The 24,389-nt window shown below is 34.7% G+C and overlaps 1 protein-coding gene across 4 annotated transcripts in view; it reads right to left on the bottom strand.

Annotated features, from left to right (window-relative positions):
* The window catches only part of TARBP1 (TAR (HIV-1) RNA binding protein 1), a 72,282-nt gene that overhangs the window by 578 nt on the left and 47,315 nt on the right, over window positions 1-24,389 (bottom strand). For all 4 annotated transcript variants that reach the window (XM_044000389.1, XM_044000390.1, XM_044000391.1 and 1 more), the window contains 9 exons: window positions 22,582-22,692; window positions 18,773-18,922; window positions 17,251-17,337; window positions 16,771-16,967; window positions 12,096-12,177; window positions 9,781-9,952; window positions 6,878-7,069; window positions 3,147-3,271; window positions 299-435 (listed from right to left, as the gene is read on the bottom strand). In XM_044000389.1, the coding sequence (XP_043856324.1) occupies window positions 299-435; window positions 3,147-3,271; window positions 6,878-7,069; window positions 9,781-9,952; window positions 12,096-12,177; window positions 16,771-16,967; window positions 17,251-17,337; window positions 18,773-18,922; window positions 22,582-22,692 (1,253 nt within the window). The remainder of the gene's footprint in view (window positions 1-298; window positions 436-3,146; window positions 3,272-6,877; window positions 7,070-9,780; window positions 9,953-12,095; window positions 12,178-16,770; window positions 16,968-17,250; window positions 17,338-18,772; window positions 18,923-22,581; window positions 22,693-24,389) is intronic.

The following is a 24,389-nucleotide window of genomic DNA, read 5'->3' as shown; positions in this document are numbered from 1 at the left end:
CTAGATTTTAACATGGGCATGCAAGAAAAGTAGTAAGAAGACACAAATAAAAACACTTAAATAATTTACTACTGATTCCAAGTTCATGTTACATGCAAAGTCAAAAATTAGGAAGATAGTGGGGAAAAAACCCTTCTAGGAGCATATAACCATTTGCCAATGAGGGAGACTGCCCATCTTGGACAGATCTAAATGAATGCCACTTGACAACACAGAAAAGCTAACTCAGACATCACTGTCCTTTAGGCAAATAGTAATATATTCAACTTTGAGGAAGTACTAGACAAAAAGGTATTACCCTAGTAAAAGCAGAGATTTCTCAGGAAAACAATATTCTGTTAAGTCTGAACTTTTGGCAGTTTGTTCCACACCAATGATAGTATAGCCTTCTGTTTTTTTCTTCTGTAAGTAATCAACAAGCTGAAGTGGTTTTACCTAAAAATTAAGAAAATGAGTGAAGGATTCAAACATTAGAAAATTTCACATAGAGCCCTACTTAAAGAAAAATCAATACCAGAAAACTTTCAAGACACAAGTTTTAGTATATAAAATCCTCAAGATAAAAAGGCTCACACACATTCTAGAAGAATATTAATCTAAAACGATCAGTGAGCATTATTTGTAATCAAGATAATCTAGAAGCCCTCCCAGTACAATCAGGGATGAAACAAGGATGCCCATTATCACCTCTATTATTTAATACTATAATAGAAATGTTAGTTATAGCAATAAGAGAAGAAAAATTAAAAATTCAAATAGGTAATGAAGAAACAAAATTATCACTTTGCAGATTTTATAGAGAATCAACTAAAAAGCTACTTGAAATTATTAACAACTTGAGCAGAGTTACAGGATACAAAATAAATCCACAATAAATCATCAGCATTTCTATATATTACCAACAAAGTCCAGCAACAACAGAAAGAAAGAGAAATTTCATTTAAAATAACTGTAGACAATATAAAATACTTGGGAGTCTACCTGCCAAGACAAACCCAGGAACTATAGACCAGAACTATAGAACACTTCACACAAAGTCAGATATAAAAAACTGGAAAAGTATTAATTGCTCATAGGTAGACCAAGCCAATATAATAAAAATGACAATCCGGGGCAGCTAGGTGGTACAGTGGATAGAGCACCGGCCCTGAAGTGAGGAGTACCTGAGTTCAAAGCCGACTTCAGACACAACACTTACTAGCTGTGTGACCCTGGGCAAGTCACTTAACCCCAATTGCCTCACTAAATAAAAATAAAAATGACAATCCTACCTAAGTTTATTTATTTAGTGCTATACCAATCAAACTCAAAAAATATTTTATAGATACAGAAAAATAATAAAATTCATCTGGAAAAACATGATCAAGGATATCAAGGGAATCAAGGAAAAAAATGCAGATGGTATTCTAGCAGTACCACATCTCAAACTGACTTATAAAGCAGTAATATCAAACAATATGTACTGGCTAGGAAATAAAAGAGGTGGATCGTGGAATAAAATCGGTAGAAATTACATGGACAAGTAAATGACTGTAATCTAGTAAAATGATAAACCCCAAAATGTAAGCTTTTGGAACAAAAACTCATTGTTTGACAAAAACTGCTGGGAAACACTAGAAAACAGTATGGCAGAAACTAGGTATATAGACCAACATCTCACACCATGTACCTAAAATAAGGTCAAAATGGGTATATGATTTATGCATAAAGGATGATACTATAAGCAAATTAAGAGAGCATGCAGTCATTTATCTGTCAAATTTATGGGCAGAGGAAGAATTTAGGACCAAAGAAAATAGAACAAAACAAAATGTAAAATAGATCATTTTTATATTTAAAAGTTAAAAGTTTTTGCACAAACAAAACTAAAAAGGGAAGCAGAAAATTTAGAAAGAATTTTTGAAACAAGTTATCTCTAATAAAGGGCCTCATTTCTCTAATATATAGAGAACTGAATCAAATTATGAAAATACAAGTCATTCCCCAATTGATAAATGATCAAAGGATATAAACAGGCAATTTCAGACAGAGAAATCAAAGCTATCTACAATCATGAAAAATTCTCTAGATCACTTGAAAGTATCACCTCACACCTATCAGAGTGGCAAATATAACAAAAAAAGGAAAATAGTGGATATTGGAGGGGATGTGGGAAAACTGGGACATTAATCAACTATTAGTGGAGTTGTGAAAAGGTCCAACCATTCTGGAGAGCAATTTGAAACTATGCCCAAAGGGCTATAGAACTGTGCATTACTCTTTGATCCAGCAATAACACTGCTGGGTTTATATCCCAAAGACATCCCCCAAAAAGAGAAAAAGACCTATTTGTACAAAAATATTTATAGCGACTCTTTTTGTGGTGGCTAAGAATTGAAAATCAAAGTAATGCCCATCAATTGGAGAATGGCTAAACCAGCTGTGGCATGACTGATGGAATATTATTGTGTTATGAGAAATGGCAAGCAGGATGATTTCAGAAAGGCCTGGAAAGACTTGTATGAACTGATACATAGTGAAGTCAACAGAACCAAGAGAACATTATGCACCGAGACAGCAATATTGTTTGATAAAGAACTATGAATTTAATTAACTATTTTCAGCAATACAATGATCCAAGACAATCCCAAAAGACTAATGATGAAGCATTCTATCCACCTCCAAAGAAAGAACTGATATTGACTGAACACATACTGAAGCATGCTATTTTTCACTCTCATTTTTTTTCTATCATTCAAGTTTTCTTGTACAAAATTACTAATATGGTAGTGTTTTACATAATTGCACATGGATTGCTTACCGCCTCAGGGAGGGAGGGAAGGAGGGGTAAAATTTGGAACTCAAAACTATAAATAAAAATGTTTATTATTAAAAAAAGAGTATTGATGTAAGCCATATTTTGTTTATTAAATTAATGTGAAAAAATCATTAGCTATATACACTGAGTTTGACTTGTAATGAGATAATTGGTTCATTTTAGTAAAACTACACTGGGCTAATAAAAAATATAACAATAAATGAGGGAGGAGAAACTAAGTGGTGACTACCTACTGTATAGTATTTTAAGGTTCACTTACTATTTTAAAAAAAGGGAACTACAAAACATTTCCAAATAAGACAATTACATAGTAAATTACTTTACTCACCTCCACCAGAGGAAGCCACTGTTCTGCAGAAACACTGAGATGCTGAAACTGTTTATCATTGATACAATGAAGACTACCTACTACTAAAGCTGAGGCCCCAAATATTTCACAGGTCCGGCACAAACCTATAAAACCAAATTAAAAACAATGTCAAAATTACATTAATCTTACACCAAATGGCTTACTTTAATCCTTTGTGAATTTGTAATTTGCCTGTATGGGTATTCCCTCTTAACAATGCAGATGACTATTCCACCATGGCTTGGCCTTTGAGATCTGCTGTGTCCCAAAAAATGTATCACCCAGCAAGCCAAACTGGTGATGTAGCCTCTTTAATGTTAGCAGATATGGTTCACATTAACATGCCTAAAAACTCAACACTTAGCTTTCTCTCTTCTCCCTCTTCCAAACTTTCCTATTTCTATCAAAGGCATCAATCACCATCATGCTTGTTTCTCAGATTCTGGATCTCTGCATCAATCAGGACTCCTCCCTTTCCATCACCCTTCATGACCAATGAGTTGCCAGGTCTTGTTTCTATCTTTAAAACTTTGCTTGCATCTAAACTCCTCTCTCCATTCACTCAGCTACCCTGAGGTCAGGGCCTCATCATCTCTCACCTAAAAACCTCCATAATTGGATCCATGCCTTAAGTCTTTCATCTTTCCAGTTCATCCTATACACTGCTGCCAGAGTGATTCTCCTTAAGCACAGATCTGACCATGTGACATTCTTACTTAATCAACTCCAGTGGCTTCTTACTGCCTCTAAAATGAAATATAAACTCCTCTGCTTAGCTTAGTTATCTTTCCAGTCTTACTGGTCATTACTCCCCCTTCTTATACTGTGCAATCCAGTCAAACCAGCCTTCTCTCCGTTCCTCACCCAATTTACTACATATCTCCCAACTTGCCTTGGCATTGGCTGCCCCCCATGACTAGAATGCACTCCTTTTTTACCTAGACCTCACTGAGTACTCTCTTCCTTTAAGATACAGCACAGGGGCGGCTAGGTGGCATAGTGGATAAAGCACCAGCCTTGGATTCAGGAGTACCTGAGTTCAAATCCAACCTCAGACACTTACTAGCCGTGTGACCCTGGGCAAGTCACTTAACCCCCATTGCCCGCCAAAAAAAAAAAAAATCCAAACCAAAAAAAAGATATAGCACAGGCACAATCTAATCTAATGCATGAAGCTTTTCCTGATCACAGTAGCTAGGGTCCTCCCTCCCAAACTACCCATATATTTAACTATTTTTATTAACTTTATACTTTTGCTGTATATATTTTAATATGACTGATCTCCACATTAGAATATAAGCTCATTGAAAACAGGGAGTTTCATTCTTTTCATTTGTATTTCTAGCACCTACCACAGATCTTAGCAGATAGATTAATGGGTCACTAGGTGTTTATCTGAAGCTTTTCAAGCTTGGTGGGACCTTCATTCTACTACCAGAGTACTTGAGAACTTCGGATTACTTTCACACCATGATGAGAATTTTAGTGGAGAACTTGGGATGACAAATATTTTAAAATCTGTGACTTAAGAAAAACAAGGAGTAAATGGGGAAGAAAAAGTTTCTAATTAAACCATGTCGTCAGTGAGAAGGGAGGAAAACTACAGTGAAATTAAAAAAAAATTTCTAGGGAGGCTGAAAAATACTATTACAAGTAGCAGGGAAGGAACTGAGGCCTACTACCTGTTATATTGTGGTGGTCCCAAAAAGCACCATAACCCTACCAGTTTTTCAGTCATCATGCAATTAAGTGTCTACTATGTACCGGGTATATACTAAATGCTGGGATAAAAATAGAAAAGCAACATAGCCCCTACCTTTAGGGAATTAACATTCAAGGAGGGGGGTGGGGGGCAGGAGAGGGTACAAGGAGTGAGTACAGACTATATATATAATAAACACCTTGTGATGGAGGGGAGGGAGGAGACTAAGAACAGGTAGAATCATAAAAAGATTGACAGAGACGAATGTGAAATAAGCCTTTTAAAAAAATCTATGGATCCCAAGAAGCAAAGCTGGGAGGGAGTGCATTGTAGACATGGATCTAGCCCATGCAAAGGCACCTCAGAGAAAGGACATGAAATCTCATGTATAGGGAACAATCAACAGGACAATGTGATTCAACTGTGAAGTATGTAAGGGAGAGTAATGTGTAATCAGCTTGGGGAAAAAAGTGGATCACGATGGGTTTTGTGTGCCAGAGATTCTATTTTAAACATGAAGGGAACAGCCACAGAAGTTTACTGAACAGAGGAATGACTTGGTGAAATATGTTCTCTAAAATATATCAATGTGGCAAATAAGTGGGGCATTGTAAAGGGGATGAACTTAAGGTAGGGAGATCAATGAGGAAACCATTGCACTATTCCAGGTGAGAGTTGGTGAGGGCCTAGAGTAGGGTAGTTTTGGTATATCAGATCCTAGAGATGCTGCAGTGGTGGAAGAGAGAAGACTTGACTACTGACTGCATATAAAATTGAGTGAGTAAGCTAAGAAGATAAGAGGGTGGATTTAGGGAGAAATGTAATGAATTCCCCCTTGGATATGTTTAGTTTAGTATGCTTAGTCTTCCTTAGACCTAGTCTTTCTAGTAACAAGCTTTCTGTTTTAGCTAAAACTCTCTTTTCTGAAATGTGCATGTGGAAACTTCCTTCTCCCATGCAACCAGTAAGTGGCACCTACCTCTCTGTCTGTCACATCAGAGGCGGGGAAAACAAATAGGGTACAACGTAGCAAGACCTTGTCCCTACCCATAAAATTATTCAACTTCCCTGTTTCATTATTATCTCAGTAGTTAATCTGCATTAAGGGGGGCAAGCTAGGTGGTGCTGTGGATAAAGCACCAGCCCTGGATTCAGGAGGACCTGAATTCAAATTCAGCCCCAGATACTTGACACTAGCTGTGTGACCTTGGGCAAGTCACTTAACCCCAACTGTCTCAAAAAAAAAAAAAAGGTAAATAATCTGCATTAAGCCAGCCAAGTGTGGGCTGTCCTAGTATGCATGTGATGTGTGAGCATATGACTTCTGTTCTGAAGATGCTAGCTTCCAGCTCCAGCACTAATCTTGGAGGTATTGGCTGTTGCAGAAGCAGCAGCAAGAGCAGTTATTTTGGGGGGATGATTGCAGGAAAGAGAAAGAGCAGGAAGTGCTAGTTACTGTCATGATTAAGGAACTGAGATGCCAATAGCCACTTCCTACATTGATAAGCAGTTGCCTATAGCTGAAATTCTGAGCATCAAGACTGAGGAACAACTTCTCCACAGGAGTATCCTTGAATTTTCTTCCTCCTCCATGCCATGACCTGAACACATCCAGCAACACTGTATCTTTCCCTTGTGGCTCTATAATAACTTCTGTGTTTCTACCTTATGCCATAAACTTTTCCTTGTTTAGGGCCCACCATGCCAAGTAAAGGTTCTTGCTTTTATAATCACTTATTTGTTTGACTCTTTTGAAAATGCTTTTTAAAAATGGGATAAATATTATAATATAAACAATATAAAAGCATACTGCAAATACTGAATTAAGGGTGTATCTCTAGATCTTTTTCCTTTCTCTCAAGGGTCAGAAACCCATATATTATAAAGACATCAAATGTATCATCTTATAACATCAGTAAATTTAACAAGAGCCAGTAAAAATTTTATAAGTTAATAAAAATTCCCAGGGTTGAGAGAGTCAAGGAACCAATCTATAAAACTATATTACCTCCTAAATTGGTTGGCTTATCAATGAGTGAAGCTACTACAATCAATCTACTAATGGATTTTCCAAGTTTAGCAGCACGATCCTGAAATACCAGATCGAGTTCTAAATCAGGAACATTATTTTTCCAAGGAATCATCTTCTTTTGAACATCAATCCATTCTGACTGGTTGTCTCCCTCAATTGAACTGGAACCTAGGGAGAAAAAAAATCAAGATGATCCAAAATAATTGTTTGAGTTAATATCATTAATGAATGTTAATTGAAATTTTAAAAACAAAATCCTGGCCAAAAAAATTGCAGCAATTTATTTCTTAAAAATTATTCACTAGATCTCATCAAAATGGATTTATACTGGGGATGCAAGTATGGTTCGAAATTAGGGAAACAATGCTATTATCTTTTAATAAATGCAAAAATCACATGATTAGATCAACACAATGCAAAATAAAGATCTTTGATGAGGTACAATACATTTAAGCTAATTGAACCTACCATACCATACTAATGGAAGGACATTTTTTAATATGATAAAAAGATCTACAAGTGAAAGCTAACTTTCTATGCACTGGAGAGATAACACACAATATCCCAATAAAGAAAGAAATAAAGTAAGAATGTTCCCTTTCCTTACGTTATCTGATTTGGTTCTAGAAAACATGAGCAACAGCAAAAAGACAACAGAAATAAAAGGCCTAAAGATTTCTGATTATATGATGATTTACTTAGACAATCCCAGGCAGCTAGGTAGTACAGTGGATAAAGTACCAGCCCTGGATTCAGGAAGACCTAAGTTCAAATCCAGCCTCAAACATTTGACACTTACTAGCTGTGTGACCCTAGGCAAGTCACTTAACCCTCATTGCCCCACTAAAAAAAAAAAAGAATCCCGAAGAATCAGCAAAAAAAATAACATATTATTGTGCTATAAGAAATGACAAGCAGGACGATTTCAGAAAAACCTAGAAAGACTAATATAAACTGATGTATAGTGAAGTGAACAGAACCAGGAGAACACTGTGCACAGTGATAGCATTATTGTTCTATGAGCAATTGTGAATGACTTAACTACTCTCAGCAGTACAATAATCCAAGACAATCCCAAAGGACGAATGATGAAGCTTACTATGCACCTCCAGAGAAAGAACAGATATTGACCGAACAGACTGAAGCATGCTATTTTGCATTTTCTTTTTTTTTTACTTGAGTCTTTTTATATAAAATGATTAATATGGTAACGTTTTGGATAATTGCACATGTATAACCTATATCTTATTGCTTACTACCTCAAGAAGGGGGTAGGGAAGGGAGGGAGGGAATGAGAGGTTAGAATTTGGGACTCAAAACTTTAAATAAATAATTTTTATTTTTTAATGGGGCAATGAGAGTTAAGTGACTTGCCCAGAGTAAGCTAGTAAGTGTTAAGTGTCTGAGGCCAGATTTGAATCCTGGTACTCCTGAATCCAGGGCTGGTGGCTAATATGGAAATGTGTTTTGTGTGATTTTATATGTATAAGTAATATCAAATTGTTTTCCTTCTCAAGAATGGGGCAAAGGAGGGAGGAAGAGAATTTAGAACTCAAAATTTTTAAAAAATGAATGTTGAAAAAAATGTACATATAATTTGGAAATATTTAATGAAATACATAAAAATATTTGTCATGTGTTTTGTTAGTTCATTTATTTTTTAAGCCAACATTTCCCCTCTTTTTTATTTTTAGTTGTAAGGGATAGCTCTCTGGGAAGAGGAAAAGGGAAGGGGAAAAGAGAGGGAGGTACACTGGGAAATGAAAGTGATGTTAAACCAAAAGGTAACAATAGATTCGATCAGAGTTGTATTTTAAACATTAATTCAATACTGATTCTAATTACAGGTGTGCTTTAATTAATAGTCCTGGAAAAGGTTCTCACAAATCTTCATTTTATATGTACTTAGGTAGTAACCTGATACTTAAAGGCACAATAGATACCTTTGCTCAGTAAAGAAACCTTTGAAAAATCCATTGTATAGTTATGTTCAAATTTTTTTATATAGATTTTTATTAAAGCAGGACATAGATATTGTCTTTAATCTGTCCTGTTATAATATTCTAGCCTCTGCAAGTTTTGAATAAAGAGGCAAAGCTGGAGAAGTTGTCAGGAAGTAGTTCATTTAGATTGTCCTTTCTTTTGGACAGAAGTCCACAGAAATGAACTTTCTTGAATATAACTTACCTTCATATAGCATTTTTAGGATTACAGAGTTTATACACATGAACGTGTGTATGTACACATGTGTACATATGCATGTGCATATATGTATATATGCATATATGCATGTGTCTTTTAATGTGTTTCAGTGTCTCCTTCCTTGAGCACATTCCTGTTAACTTTCTGTTCTGACTTACTACATTACTACTCTATGTAATTTAGATTGTGTGGTAGGAATTATCCCTTAACCTACCTTCAATACTTTATCATGTCATAGGCCCTCAATGAATGTCAAATTTTAACAATTCGGGGGGGCAGCTAGGTGGCACAGTGGATAAAGCAAAAGCCCTGGATTCAGGAGTACCTGAGTTCAAATCCGGCCACAGATACTTGACACTTATTAGCTGTGTAATCTTGGGCAAATCACTTAATCCCCATTGCCCCACAAAAAAATAAACAAAAAAAAATTAATAATTCTTCAAATAAAAGTCAATGGGTTTAACTGAACATTGAAAGGTTTTACTTATAGGTTGTGACATTATGGATTCCCTGCTGACTAAAATTCATAGATATATCTTAAATATCTTTTCTCTAAGTAGAAGACTGAAATTCACTGGGGTAGGGAGGTGAAAAAACATCCAGGTATATTTATTAACAAATCAGCAAAATGGATCCAAAACAACAGTAAAAGGAAGACAAAAATAACCATATTTTACCTATATCTTGCTGAGACCAGTCACTTGGTTTTAGTTCACAAAGTTCAGTTTGAGAAAGGTACCACTGAAATGCTGGATCTATCGGAATGTCAGTGAATTTTATGAATTTACCAATGGCGATCCACTCATCTTCAACAAGTTCTGAAAGGCGTGGAAAGGTATAAAATATGGTCTGAAAAAACAATTGTTCACAAATTTTAATTTCTTTCCTTAAGCAAACAAATGGAAGGCATAATAACAGCTCTATGAATTTCTATATAGTCAGTTTAATTATGTATATAGTATGCCAGATTATAAGCATACTCTAAACATACACATACATACAATATATACAGCCTTAGCCTAATCCATTGTCTAGTTGTTTTCCGTATGTATATCTTGTACTCTGTAAGTACATTATAAATTACTTGAGGATAGGGACCATGTCTTCAACTTTTTTCATTTTTAAAAGTGCCTAATCCAGTAAATATAAAAGTTTCATTTAAACTATTAGTTTCAAGCTCTTTCTTCACCAAATCTTTTACCACAATGAATAATATTTTTTAAAAATGTGTTTCCTCTCCTCTTCCCCTTCTGAAAAAGAGTGTCTAAGTAAAGCCATAAATTTACAAAATGAGAAGTATAAGAAAGGTCTTGGTAATACAAAAATTAAACAATAAATTCCTGAATCATTGAAAACTAATGGTAGTTCTCTTAGTGTATTATCTACCACAGGGGAAAAAAATAGTAAAAAACAGAATTTTATTAATAACAATTTGTTTTATTATTTTATTAAAGACTAAAAAAGGAATATTCTTACTTAGCAAAGCTTTAAGAGTACACAGCTAAAATGCAAACTATTTAAACCTTCATATGCTTTAAAATATTGTTCACAGGCACCAAACATGAGGAAGATCTAGTTGGCATAATTACGTTATTTGCCATTTATTAAGCACCCAAAATACTAAGCACTAACTCAGGTAAAAATCCCTGTCCTCAAAGGGCTTAGAATTTAAAATGTCATAACACACATAGAAAACATTTAATGGAAAATCATATTTCCTTTTCTCATCCATTATATCTTTCTCTTTTGAGGGGGAAGAAGGGGTAGAGAGGAAGAGAATTATTTTGTAACTTGACACCTAATCATATTTATATATTCAACTCACAGAATTTATGTGAGGAATGGAAAGGAAAGGAAAGGAGGAAAAAAACATAACAGGAGATTGTAGGAGAAAAGGATTAAAGAGAGATAAACAAGGGAGGCAGTCCAGAAGACTGTTGACAAAAGACAATATAATCCTTCAGAAAAATGTCAAAACATTGTGGACTTGAAAGAAAGAACACAGAGCAGAGAATGTTGTTGGTTTGTTTACTTTTTAAATAAATGCTTCCTATTTTTAATAAAAGAACTAAAATTGGGCCAATATTTCCAGTAATTAAGATCCAAAGTACATGCCATAGCACCCATTGGTGAATTTAAAAATATGGGCGGGGTAGCTAGGTGGATAAAGCACCGGCCCTGGATTCAGGAGGACCTGAGTTCAAATCCAGCTTCAGACACTTGACACTAGCTGTGTGACCCTGGGCAAGTCACTTAACCCCCATTGCCCCACCAAAACAAAACAAAACAAAAATGAACAAAAATAAAATAAAAATAAAAACACAAAAGTCAAAAGTTTAAAATTCAAAACTAGAATATTACTATGTTATAGTATTAAAATGAGAAAAGGCATGTCATTTATGTCATTTTCTGGTGTTTAATACTGTGTTGTCATTTTTAGTTGGTTTTCAAGAAAAATGTTGGAGGTTTTCTTTCCTGTATTTAAAATTTTATCAACTAAATTCCAGTACTACCAAATAATTTACTAAAAATTTTTGCTCTAGAATTTCCTATAGAATTTCAGTCAACCAGAAACCGAAAAATACAGTTTAAAAAAGGACTGAACTCTATGTTCTTTCATCATAATGGGCTTCATTACAACAAAATCTCACCTGCACAAATGTTTTCCCTCATTTCCTTTTAATGTCAGAACAGATTTCTGTTTAGAGTTAAATATTCCCTTCCAGTGTTTACAAGCCAGACACTGCCTAAGAAACAAAAAGTGAAAATGACTAGCCAATTTTCACTACTAAATAGTGGAGTGCAAGCATGTCATCTACAAAATGACAAGAAATAAAATTAAAAGAACTTTAAAATCTAAGGCGATGCTTGCAAACAGGGGAAAAGCATTTTAACCTAATTCTCTCCTTTCAATGATCATGACAACAAAAGAAGAAAATGTTAATGATAAGGGAATAGCAAATAAAATTTTAGAATGATATTCTATGCTTACCTCTAGGCTATAATCCTTAAGTGGATGAAATGTTGCAAAAAAGAAATGTTCTTGAATTCTTTGCCAATTCTTTTTGGCATTCCTGAGAATTTTAAAAAATATATACAATACTGTGAGAAAAGGTTGAGTTTTACAACTCTAGTTGGAGTAAAAATAAATTAGAGAACTTAAAGAGCTACCACATATTTCATCATTCTAACTTTAGAGTTACATAGCACATTTCTCTAAAATAATTAAAAATCCTTTTTACTCAATCTTATAACACCCCTGAAAAGGAAATAAGACCAAGAAGATGAAATTCCATTTTCAAGGTCATAGATGAGTCAGCAGTTATGCTAATAAAAGAATCTAGTATGGCAATCAACCCTTTCTAACCAACCTCACACCTATCTCCAACTAAAAAGAAGAATCAAAAGAGAGTGAAAAAACTCTACTACTACAAGAAACAATTTCACAATAGGTAAGAGATCATTTTAAAAGAATAGTTAGGCCAGATTCTGGTTGATATATCTGGAAGGGAAAAACTAAAAATTTTTCCAATGTAAATTTTAAAATGTCCCATATTTGAAGAGAACAAATGAACACTTATTCCAGATAATTGTCAGATGAGTGGATACCTTGTTTCTTAAAATCAAGAATGTGACTAAAAATGGGAGTTTTGAGAAGTCAATATGGAAAGCCCCAGCTACCTCAAATGCTTCTACTTAGCTTTAACGCCTACCATGACCACCAAAGAGAAAGAAAAAACTATGGAAACTTTAGAACAAATATAATTTTTAAAAGTCAACTTTTACTTTAGTCTACTTGTTCTCAGACCTAATTGGCCTTATCATATAAAGTTTATCCAAATCTATTTGTGGAAATAAGCTCACCAAAAGTTATCACAAAATATATTCTAAATGGGAATAGGAGAAAGGAAATGGATCACAGATTTTCAAGCTGGAAAGTATTTAGGGGTCACCATGAGGCCAAATCTTCATTTTTACAAATGACAAAAATGAAATGGTGAAGTGACTTCCCAAACCCATGCAGGTAGTAGTATTTTAAGGGGCAGAACCAGGTTTTATACCTGGATCCTCTGATTCTGAATTCATTGCTCTTCTTTAGGCAATACCAGAGAGTTTGAAAAGTAAATAATTAACTAATAGAATTACATATTTTTTAAAAAAGACTCAAGAAAAAACAAAAATAATACTTTATTAAGTCTTGACTTAGTTGATCACACTTAGAAAACCAAGACTCTCAGATATCTATACTGTCTTTTATACATGAAGATGGCTAATTTTCCACCATGTTTCTTATTAAGAAAAACTGAAATTATATGGAGCAAATGTTAATTTGTTCCTTTTGAGTTCTAAATAGGGACTGAAATATAATGAAGCCTTATTTTCAAGAGACTATCCATGATCTAATTCTTCAATTTCCTTGTTGGGGGATCTCAATCAAATCACTTATTTAGGATTTACAGGCTCACTTCCAAAAAAAAAAACCAAATAAAGCTTAACAACATTTAAAACAAGTCAATTAAAAGAAAAATTAAACAGATGCAAAAGAAAAGGATCACAGAAATAGATCTTAGCTGCTAACACAAATGATAAATTACTGCAATTAAGTGCTAAACTTATCTATTTCCTAGTAGTGAAGGGAAATAATTTAATTTATAAAGTGCTGTGTGATACAGCAAAGAAAGAAGTTTGTCTTAAAGGACAAATTTTTCATGGTACTAAATTAAATGAGTTATTTATAATGTGATAGAAGAGACACTGGGTGCCAATAATGGTCACTGTCTTCAAGCATGGTTTTGTGAAAGACAGAAATGTTGCCATTTCTTAGATGAAATTAGTCCTCATTCAGTGAAAGCATTTTTGTGAAATGCTAAGAAAATATGGTCCAAATACAATGAGTTCAGTGCCAAGCACTGATTGCTTGAATCACTCTCATTATTGGCTGTATTTGCTCCTGCACATGTGCCGCTGAGTAAAACTGGAGAAAGATTAAACCATGCTGAAGGGGTCCACTATTGATTGATGTAACTTCAATTAGGCCCTCACTTTAGCAAGGAAATCCTTTTATACTTCCTCAATTAACTTGCTATTCTACCCATCACAAGAGCTCTTTCAAACCTTTTCATCCCTATTCTTTTTTTTTTTTTGGGGGGGGGGGGGTTTACAGAAAAGGACCCATGGGGGCTTAATTGATATAGAAAACACAGGATAGGACGAGACAAGCTGGATTGTCACCACAGCTGTTAAGCACACAAGCCCATCCCTATTCTTCTATGACTTACTGCAATGCTTCTTCTCAGTCTCCTTTGCTGGGTCCTCATCCAAGTCACACCCACTAATCTCAGATGCTGGGTGTCCCACAGGACTCTGTCCTGGGCTTTTATCTCTTCTCTTCTCCCTCTACACTATTTCAATTAGTGATCTCACCAGATCTCCTATGAATTCAATTATCTTCTTAATGAAGATGATTCCTATATTTAACCTCTCTGTAGACCTCCAGCTTCACATCTCCAACTGCCTATTAGACATCTCAAAATGGATGTCTTGCAGAAATCTTAAATTCAGCATGTCCAAAAATGAACTCATTCTCACTACCCTCACAAACTCTCTCTTATTTCTGACTTTTACCTTTCTAACTTCTCTCAGTCATTCAGGCTTACAACCTAGGTGTCATCCTAACTTGATTTTAACTTCTTAACATGTCCTATACACACTGCCTTCTCTACTCTGACACTGTTACCACCCCTCATGCAAAGCCCAACTACGTCACAGTTAGAATACAGCAACAGCATCATGGTTGATCTGCCTGCTACAGGCCTTTCTCCACGCTAGTCCATCCTCCATTCAGCTATTAAAAGCTATAAATTTCAGTGGCTCCCTACTACCTCTAGGATCAATTATAAATCCTATTTTGATGTTCAAAGCACTTCAAAACCTGTACTTCTTCCCCAATCTTTCCAGTCTTCTTACAGACAGGAACCCTGCCCCTCATGTATTCTTCAATATAATAACACCAAACTTGATGTTCTTGCAAAGAAAGACACTCCATTTCTCAGCTCTAAGTTTTTTCTATTGATGTTCCTCATACCTAGATTCATCTCCCTCCTGACCTTCCTATTGCCTTCTCAGGCTTCTTTTAAGTCCCAACTAAAATCCCATTTTCTATAGGAAGCCTTTCCAAATCCCTCCTAATTTTAGTGCATTCTAACTCTTAATTATTTCGTATTTATCCTGCAAATAGCTTATTTGTACATATGTGTTTCCTTGTTGTCTCCCCTGTTATATTGTAAGGTCCTTAGAAAAGGCACTGTCTTTTGCCTGTCTTTGTATCCCTTACACTTAGCATAGTGCCTGACACATAGTAGATGCTTAATAAATGTTTATGGACTGACTCCTTAAGTATCTCCCTTTCTTATGATTAAAACCATAATACTAGTACATCACTAGTTCACGAAATTCTGTTTCAAATTTCCTACCTGCTACCTACACTTCCAGTACTAATAAAATTTATTCCTTCAAATTCTCATGCAAAAGGACTACATAAATGTAAATTATTGTTGTTGTTGATGAGATATATACATATGCTATACACACACACACACACAATTTTTTTCCTGGACCTTTTATTTCATTGGTGATGGGAAATATAGATGAGGAAATTCCTTCACAAATGCAGATCAGCACCTTTTCTTTAATTTAGTCTTAGCTGCTTATAGGACTTAAGTGACTTGCTCAGTCACACGCTAGATATGTGATCTTGGCTCCAAGACAAGCTCTCAATTTACTATGCCAAGCCATTTCTTTTAATGCTTTAACTGTAAATAATCAGCACTTTTAATATAATAACCTACATTCATTTTCCAGGCCTCTGGAAATTAATAAACCTTTCAGCATTCTCAAGTTAATTATAAAAGGAGACTTAGGAAGTCTAATTAATCACTTCAATGATGTATAGAGAGAAGCATAGTAAAGGCAACACTGAAATTGGAGTCAGAAGATTTAGGCTTTAATTCTCAACCTGCTACCTATTACTAAAATGACTTCACACAAAGTTCTTCACTTATTTGAGTCTCAGTTTCCTCAGCAGCAAAATAAGCCAGTTAGATTCAATGATTTCCAAGATCCTATTTATCTCTAAATCCTATGATCTGATAAGTATTTGCTAGAATTCTTATTATTTCTATAACCAGTCAACAAGTATTTAGCAGCACCAGAAATAGGAAAGGAAAGTCTAACACATAAGACCAAAATAAACCTAACTCATACAAATCCCTATGTTCCAGACCTGCATAATGGTATTTTATGCAAAAAAAAAAAACCCCAAAACACAACAACCTGAAATTGGTTATTACCTTCATATAAATCTCACAGTAATTATTTCTGAAAATTCATCTTAAAATGATACAAAACCTAAACAATTTAGAAATATAAAATTAACAAAAGTTAATTTAAAAAATAAAGATCAGGCTCAATTTAAATAAAATTATCATTAACCTAGAAAGATTAGAATTTACTAAATGGCTTTAATATCTCCATAGTCCAATACAACATTAAAATAAAGGAAAACCAAACAGCTACAATCTGACAAAAGCATTAGAGGATGAATATCATCTTATAGCTTAATCGTAAGAGATATAAACTGAAAGCACTAATTACAAAATTTTACATACCCTGCTCCATGCATATTTTCCACTTGATGAAGGCTGGATTCTATAACAGAAGTCAAAGCATCAAACTCCTCTACATGCAAAGTTTTGCACATAGCCCAGATTTTCTTAAGAGCTAATAAAGCATAAAGTCGAACACTAAAATTATGGTTGAAACACCACTGGAGTACGACAGTAAGAGCTTGTTTTAAAACTGGTTTCTGGAAGAAAGGACAAAGAGAATCTTCAAATTTAGACACAAATCATTATCTGTTACCACCTGAGCAAAATGGTTAAAAAATGATGGAAGGGGCAGCTAGGTGGCGCAGTGGATAAAGCACTGGCTCTGGATTCAGGAGAATCTGAGTTCAAATCCACCCTCAGACACTTGACACTAGCTGTGTGACCCTGGGCAAGCCACTTAACCCTCATTGCCCCACCAAAAAAAAAAAATTATCTACATGTAAAATGTATCGTTTTCTACCTTAAACATTTTAAACTTACCATCTCAGATATATTCTGAATAATAATATCCAAATGTGACAAAACTGACAAAAATGTACAAATAGTCATTTTGAGTTTTTCTTCACCCTAGAGAAAAAGAATCAATCAATTAGCATTGAGCAAGTCCAATGCATTGTGAAGGATACAAATAATTAAATATATGACACGATCCCTAACCTTGAGAAGTCCATATACTAGCCAGGGAGACATGGTTATAAAATCATGAAATGTTAAAAATAATAATACAAGAGTTACAATATAAGTAGTATATGAATGAATGCTGTCAAATGACTGGTCAAGAAGAGAATGCTAAATCACTGTGGACTAGAATGGTTTGATAAAGTTTCAGAGGAAAAATAACTTAAACCTGACAATGAAACAAAGGTAGGGTTTGGTTTGAAGGCAAAGGAGCAGAGCTGACTATTCTGAAAGATGGGAATGGATCAAAGACCAACTGTGGAAAAGCATGGGCTGTATCCACAAAAAGCAGAAGGATTCCAGCAGGGGAGCAAGAAAGGCAAAGATTAAAGTTCTATTTGATTGAGACTATAGAGGGACTTGGTTCTGCTATGCTATATGAGCTTCATGGGGCACAGTGGAGGGGTTTGTTATTAAAGGTCTGGGGACAGTGAAGACATATAAAGATGTATTTTTAAAAGATGAAGGCAATGGTGATGGTATATAGGATGGATTAAAGGGGGATGACTATACACAGGTGGACAAATTAGAAAGTTACTGCATTTTGGAATGGTCATAGATTGGAGGACATAAGAGAATCCATACAAAAAAATTCACAGCAAGCACAAGACAGATATAGGAATATAGGAATATTTTCCACTATTTTTTCTAAGAGTTCTTCAATCATAAAGTCACTAATCTTTGTATTTGGGGGAGTCTAGCTCTGTAAATTCATGAGTATAAGGCACTCCCAATGTGGAAACTAACTCCAACAGTGCAAATTAGCAAGTCTAGAACTTAGAGACATAGAATATAGCTATAGGGCCACTCAGAAGTTTGTCACAATCTGTCCATGGTCCTATCACTGGCACATGTCAGAGGCAAGAATTGGAACCAAGTTTCATGACTCTAAGGATGGCTGGCACACTGCCTCTCTAATCTTTACATAAATACTTTAAATGGTTTGAATATGTCACAATAACAAATTAGAGGGCTTGTCTATGTGTGTGTGTGTATATCATGTGTGTGTCTGTGTATATAGTTCTAGATGTAGATATAGATATCTAGACATAGAGTACCCAATCCATTCTGATTACTAGTTAATATTTACCAAAGCCATTTCATATTTCTGTTTGTTTTAGTAAAATCTCTCCCGAACAATACTAAATGGCAACAGAATAAGTTAACTCTATTCCTATTCTCTTTTTCACATCTTCCATTCACTTATTCATAAAGTAGTACACCAAATTCAAAGTTGAATTCATCAAACATTTTACTATGGAATATGAAACATGGGTCCACTGAGTAAAACTCTAAACAAAACATGAAAATTTCATTTACTTACATAACAAAAGCAATTCCAGAACTTTGGAAGAAACTGAGGAAATTTATGAAGAATCAAAATAATAATCCATTCTATTAAATATTTTATGGATGCCTGGTTATTGACAAATCCTGCTTCAAAAATCCTGCCAATAATCTGATCCAAGAAGTTCTAAGTAAAAAAAAATTCACAAAATCAGTTATTCCCCTAAAGAAAAATCATTTCTTGCACATTAAAAATTTAAGCAAAAAATAAAAAATAAACAAAAAACCCTATAATTGTATTAGTTTATCATGAATTTTCTAAAATGTTTTAGCAAACAAAGGAAAACAATGGATAAGGAAATTCAGAAATCCTAAAAGTTATCATCAATCCTAAGTACAATAATAACAATGTTTTTATTTTGGCTCAAGTTTTTATATAGTTGCCATAGTACCTTAACCCCCATGTCAATAATTTTAGAAGTTACTAAATTATTTAAATCAACTACACACTGGGAGCTGCCTTTTACAAATTAATCAAGTTCACATGGTGATTTATAATACTCTCAATTAAAAAGTAACTTGATATGAAAGAGTGTGCCTGATATTTGTTCATCAATCTTTGTTCTAAGGTTATTGGTTTTTTTGTTTCTGTTACCAAATGATCCTTCACCTCTTTGTATTTGTATTCCATCAGTTCTACTAATTCTTTAGTAAGGTTTTCTGCTGTGTATTTGAGTTTCTCTATTCTGTCAATTATTTCTGTTGTGCGGGACCTAAATTCTGCTTTCAAAATTCTTATTTCTCTTTTATGTCATTTGGGAACATGTCGCTATAGTTCCATATTCTCTTGGTAATCCATAGGGTTCTCTGCCTCATCCGGAATTGATTCATTTTCCTTTGACTTGCAATATTTATTCAAAGAAGTTTAGACTCAGTTAACTGATCTGAAGGCCATATTCCTTTCTGTCATTTTCATCTTTTTGTTTCATCTGCTTATGTTCAGTGTCTATGTTTTTTTTTTATTTCTCATTTTCTGACTCTTCCTTTTTGATGACTGTTACCCCAAAAGATAGACCTTAAATCTGTCTCAGAATCTTCCCCCACTGAACACTTCATGGTTCACTGGCCTCAGTCTCTGCCCCAAGTGACTTCTGGGGGATAGAGCTGGCCCCAGCTGAATGCTGGGGTCTTTTCCTCAGTATAAGTGAAATACCACATACATTGGTATGCTGCCCCACTTCCCTTTATTCTTCAGTTCTCTAGCTGAACTTTGTTGTAGTACATAACACTGCCATGCTGTGAACCCTACTAGGGAAAGCTTCTGCCTTTTGATTTTCTGTGGCAAGGAGTCGTGTGGGCGAAGTTTGTAGAGTTTAGTTCTATTACAAGACCATGGATCAGCTTGTGCAGCCCTGACAGACCATAGTACCTGGTGGGGGAAAGAGTTAATGAGTGAGAATGTTAAGGCTTAAGAAAGAACTTGCAGAAATATATATTTAACCTACCTGTGTCCAAAATGCACAAGTTAAGTTGAACTTCATGATACTGGCAACTTTGGCTCTTCAGAAATTGTAATATCTTAAAATTCACAATCCTATAGAATACTTGCTAAAACATTTGTGGGTTTTTTTTTAAAGTGGGTTTTTTGTGCCAGGGGGCAGTTTTGAATTATTGAATGTATTATATTATTTCCCAAATTAAATACATCCTGCTCCTGCTCTCAACTTTTTCTTGAGTTCTGGGCCCAATTAACCATTCAATTGTAGTGCCTGTCATAGATACCAATATATGTGGGACTCAATGAACTGGCCATCCAATTTGCAGTCTGGACAAAAGACATTTTTTATCCATATCCATTACGTTTTGCTTGATGGATTATTAGACTAATTTCTTGAGTAAACATGTATCTCCCTAAGAAGACCCTATAATGTTCTAGGGGTTTGATTTGATTGACATGTCATCCAAAAAGTACATCTGAGCCACCCATGTCTAGGTATCCCTTTTCCATTTGGATCTTGCCTAGGACATACTCCATTTAAGAAGTGAACATCTTGGGGGCAGCTAGGTGACACAGTGGATAAAGCACCAGCCCTGGATTCAGGAGGACCTGAGTTCAAATCCAGCCTCAGACACTTGACACTAGCTGTGTGCCCCTGGGGAAGTCACTAACCCTCATTGTCCCACCAAAAAAAAGAAAAAAAGAAAGAAAGAAAAGAAAAGAAAAAAAAAGAAGTGAACATCTTGAGAGAACATGTCCACCTGTTATATTCTTCACTTGGTGCTAAAAAAAAATCCTTTAACAGAGTAATTTCTCTACTTCTTTTTAATAAGAAATCTTGCATGATCTTACCATATGTATGAGAAGCTCTTTGTTGGAGGAGAGATGTCTAAAAGTAGCATTTTGAACTAACAAGCCAAATGCTTTTTTTTTTGGGGGGGGGGGATAATTAACAAATACAGGAGAATCACTCATTCTCTGTACTTTTTAGTGGTTTTTGTTACTGAAAACTATGGTTTGCTACAGAAAATTTATTTTGAAAGCCTGATTGTTTCCTTCTTATACTTTCATGATATCCTCAATATATCTTTAGATCATTCACATAAAAGTTTTATAAAAAGAAAAGATATGGGTTAGCAGTTAAAAATTCCTAAAATTGAAGACTGAAGACAATATGCTGTCTGTGATTTTTCCGCCCATCATTTTGTGATTATTCCCTAAGTTATCTTGTAAAATATTCCCTCAACACCTTCAAGATTACATTGCCTCCAGCACAGATTGCCTCAGTGTGTTTGAACCAACTGCTCTTCCAAATTTCTTTTTCAGCACCATTTTAAAATCCATCTATAGCACACTGCACTGAGGTCTCAAAAGTGTTAGATGAACTATCCTATTTGGATCCTTATTACTGATGTTTACAATTATAGAAGTACAAAAAATATTACACTTTCTATTTGTGTCCTCCAGACAGAATATTTCTGAGTGTGGCTAAGCTAGGTCTCATGCCAAACTTTCTAAATCTATTATTTTTGTTTTGACAGCTTTCTAGTTTTATAAGGCAAAAATACTATTCAAAATATTCTACCAGCCTCTCCTCTTTATTCTTTCATCTAATTTGAAACTGTTTTACCTTTGCTCTAACTACAATAGTTAATAGACAAAGACAACTCATTTTGAAATGACTCCCATCATCACTAACTGGATGGCAGGGTGGGGTGTAGGGTAATTTAATTTAGTACTTGCCAGGTCCACATGTCCCATGCCTTCTGATACTCTTAACAAAGAAAGCATCCAAGCTGTCTGGATATGCCTTTTTCCTTTCTGAGTGTTTCAAACCTAATCCATATTTTCAAACATAATTGGGGGGGGGGGGGGGCAATGAAGGTTAAGTGACTTACCCAGGGTCACACAGCTAGTAAGTGTCAAGTGTCTGAGGCTGGGTTTGAACTCAGGTTCTCCTGAATCCAGGGCCAGTGCTCTATCCACTGAGCCACCTAGCTGCCCCCCCCCCCCCGAACATAAATTTTTGTTAATTTCTTCAGTGCTTGCATTTGTATTTTTATGAGTTAAGTTATTACCAGATAATAAAATATAAAAGAGGTACTGGTTATGCTATTTAGTCCATCTATCAATCTATTTCTATGAAACCTATCATCCTAGTGAAGAAGTTATTAGGCCAGTACCTTTCTTCATAAAATGCATCTTCTAATCAATTTTAATTATAAAGCTTGATATAAACATGTATTCCTTACTTTCCTTTAAAAGTATCAAGCATTTTTTTAACAGAATAATCTCTTAATGAAAAAGGTAAATTACTTTTAATTATATGTATGTGATGAAAGTTATACCTGGTCAAATTTGGGGAAGAGTACAAGTAGAGTCTGCCACACTCTATTTTTAACTCTGTGTTGCAAAGAATTCACATAATAGCGTGTTCTAGATCTGGATACCAGCTCATCCTGAAAAGAAATTCAATTTTCATGTAATAACACTGTTGTTTTTTTCAATTTTAATAGTTCTAAATATTTCTCTCTCCCTCCCTTATTTCCCCCCTCCCCAAGACAGCAACCAATCTGATATACGTTATATATATACAATCATGTTAAACATATTTCTATATTTGACATATTGTAAAACAAGAATCAGAATAGAAAAACCTCAAGAAAGAAAAAAACAACAAAAAAGTAAAAATAGTATGCTTCAATCTGTATTCAGATTCTACACATCTTTCTCTGGATGAGGAGAGCATTTTCCATCAGTAATCTTTTGGAATTGTCTTGAATCGTATTGCTGAGAAGAGCTAAGTCTATTACAGTACAATGCTAAATGTAAAAATGCACTTACGTGGTTTGTGATCAAAGCTACAAATGCAATTTGCTAGAGCATAAACTGGTAACAATATAACTCTAAACACATCGAGCCTACCACCACCATTTGGAAAAAAAATTCATGTGTAACTACCCCAGAAAGGAAAAGGGGGGAGGAGGGAGAGGGAAATCAAATGAGGGACAAAAAAAAGAAAAAGAAAAAGGCAACTAAGTATAGGACTTTTTTTTTCATTTTTTTTTAAACAGGTAAATACAGAAGTTCAACTTATCTGCTTCTAAAATTCAAAAAAGGAATAAAACTTTATTTCTTAAATGAAATAAATTACTTTAAAATATGCCTTAACTCCATATTATTGATAATTAAAGGGAAAGGAATGAGAACACAGTGAAGAGACTTTAGGGACCACTCAATCAAACTTCATTTTACAAATGAAAATCAAGCCCAGAAAAGTTAAAAACAAACAAAAACCCAACTTTTTCAAGATCAAAAAGCTAGTCTGTGGCAAATTCCCAACCACTCTTTCTGTCTAGTGATTTTTTTTAACTACCACCGTAGCTCAAGGCATGAATGATCTAAGGTGTGCAGAGGAAGAAGAGGTGGTAGAGGACAAAAAGAAAACACAAGGCAGATGGGGAAAAATAAAAGAAAAACAAAAGGAAAAATATGGAAAGTGGTATAAAAACCAAAAAAATAATAATAAAACTTTTTTAATGAGGTACAAAGGAAGGATATGCATGGAAGAGACAAGGAAAGGGGAGAGGATACACATAGAGAAGGGAAGAGACTCAGTCTGAACTCAACTCCTCATATATTTCACTTGGGTCTTTCACTCAAGAATGTAAATTATTCTTCTTGTCACAAGTTTACAATGCCCTTTCAAATCTTGTTAAATGTTAATCTTTCTTTAAGAATCAGCTGAGGGCAGGGACTATGTTTTTGCCATTTGTATTGTACACTGTAACTTCCCTATATTTGTTGAGATCTTTGCAGTAACCCAGGTTAGCATCCAGTACCCAGGTTGAAATCATCCTCAATTCTTCACTCTCCCTCACTTCCATTTTCAATCAGATGCCAAGTACTGTTCATTCTACCTCTATATCATCTTTTCCTCTCCATCCACATGGTCACCATGTTCAGGCCTAACACCTCTCACCTAAACTACTGAAAAGGTGTCTAATTGACCTCCTTTCTTTCCGTATTTCCCTTCTCCAATTCATTCTGTATATAACCTGCCAAATTGATAATCCTAAAATAGGTCTGACTGTGTTACTCCCTTGATCAAGAAATTTTAATAGTTTCTTAATGCTTCTAGGATCAAATACAAATT

Source organism: Dromiciops gliroides, chromosome 4, assembly GCF_019393635.1.
Source record: "Dromiciops gliroides isolate mDroGli1 chromosome 4, mDroGli1.pri, whole genome shotgun sequence".
NCBI lineage: Eukaryota > Metazoa > Chordata > Mammalia > Microbiotheria > Microbiotheriidae > Dromiciops > Dromiciops gliroides.
Note: the sequence above shows the minus strand (reverse complement) of the source record. Positions and strands in the feature narration are given on the sequence as shown.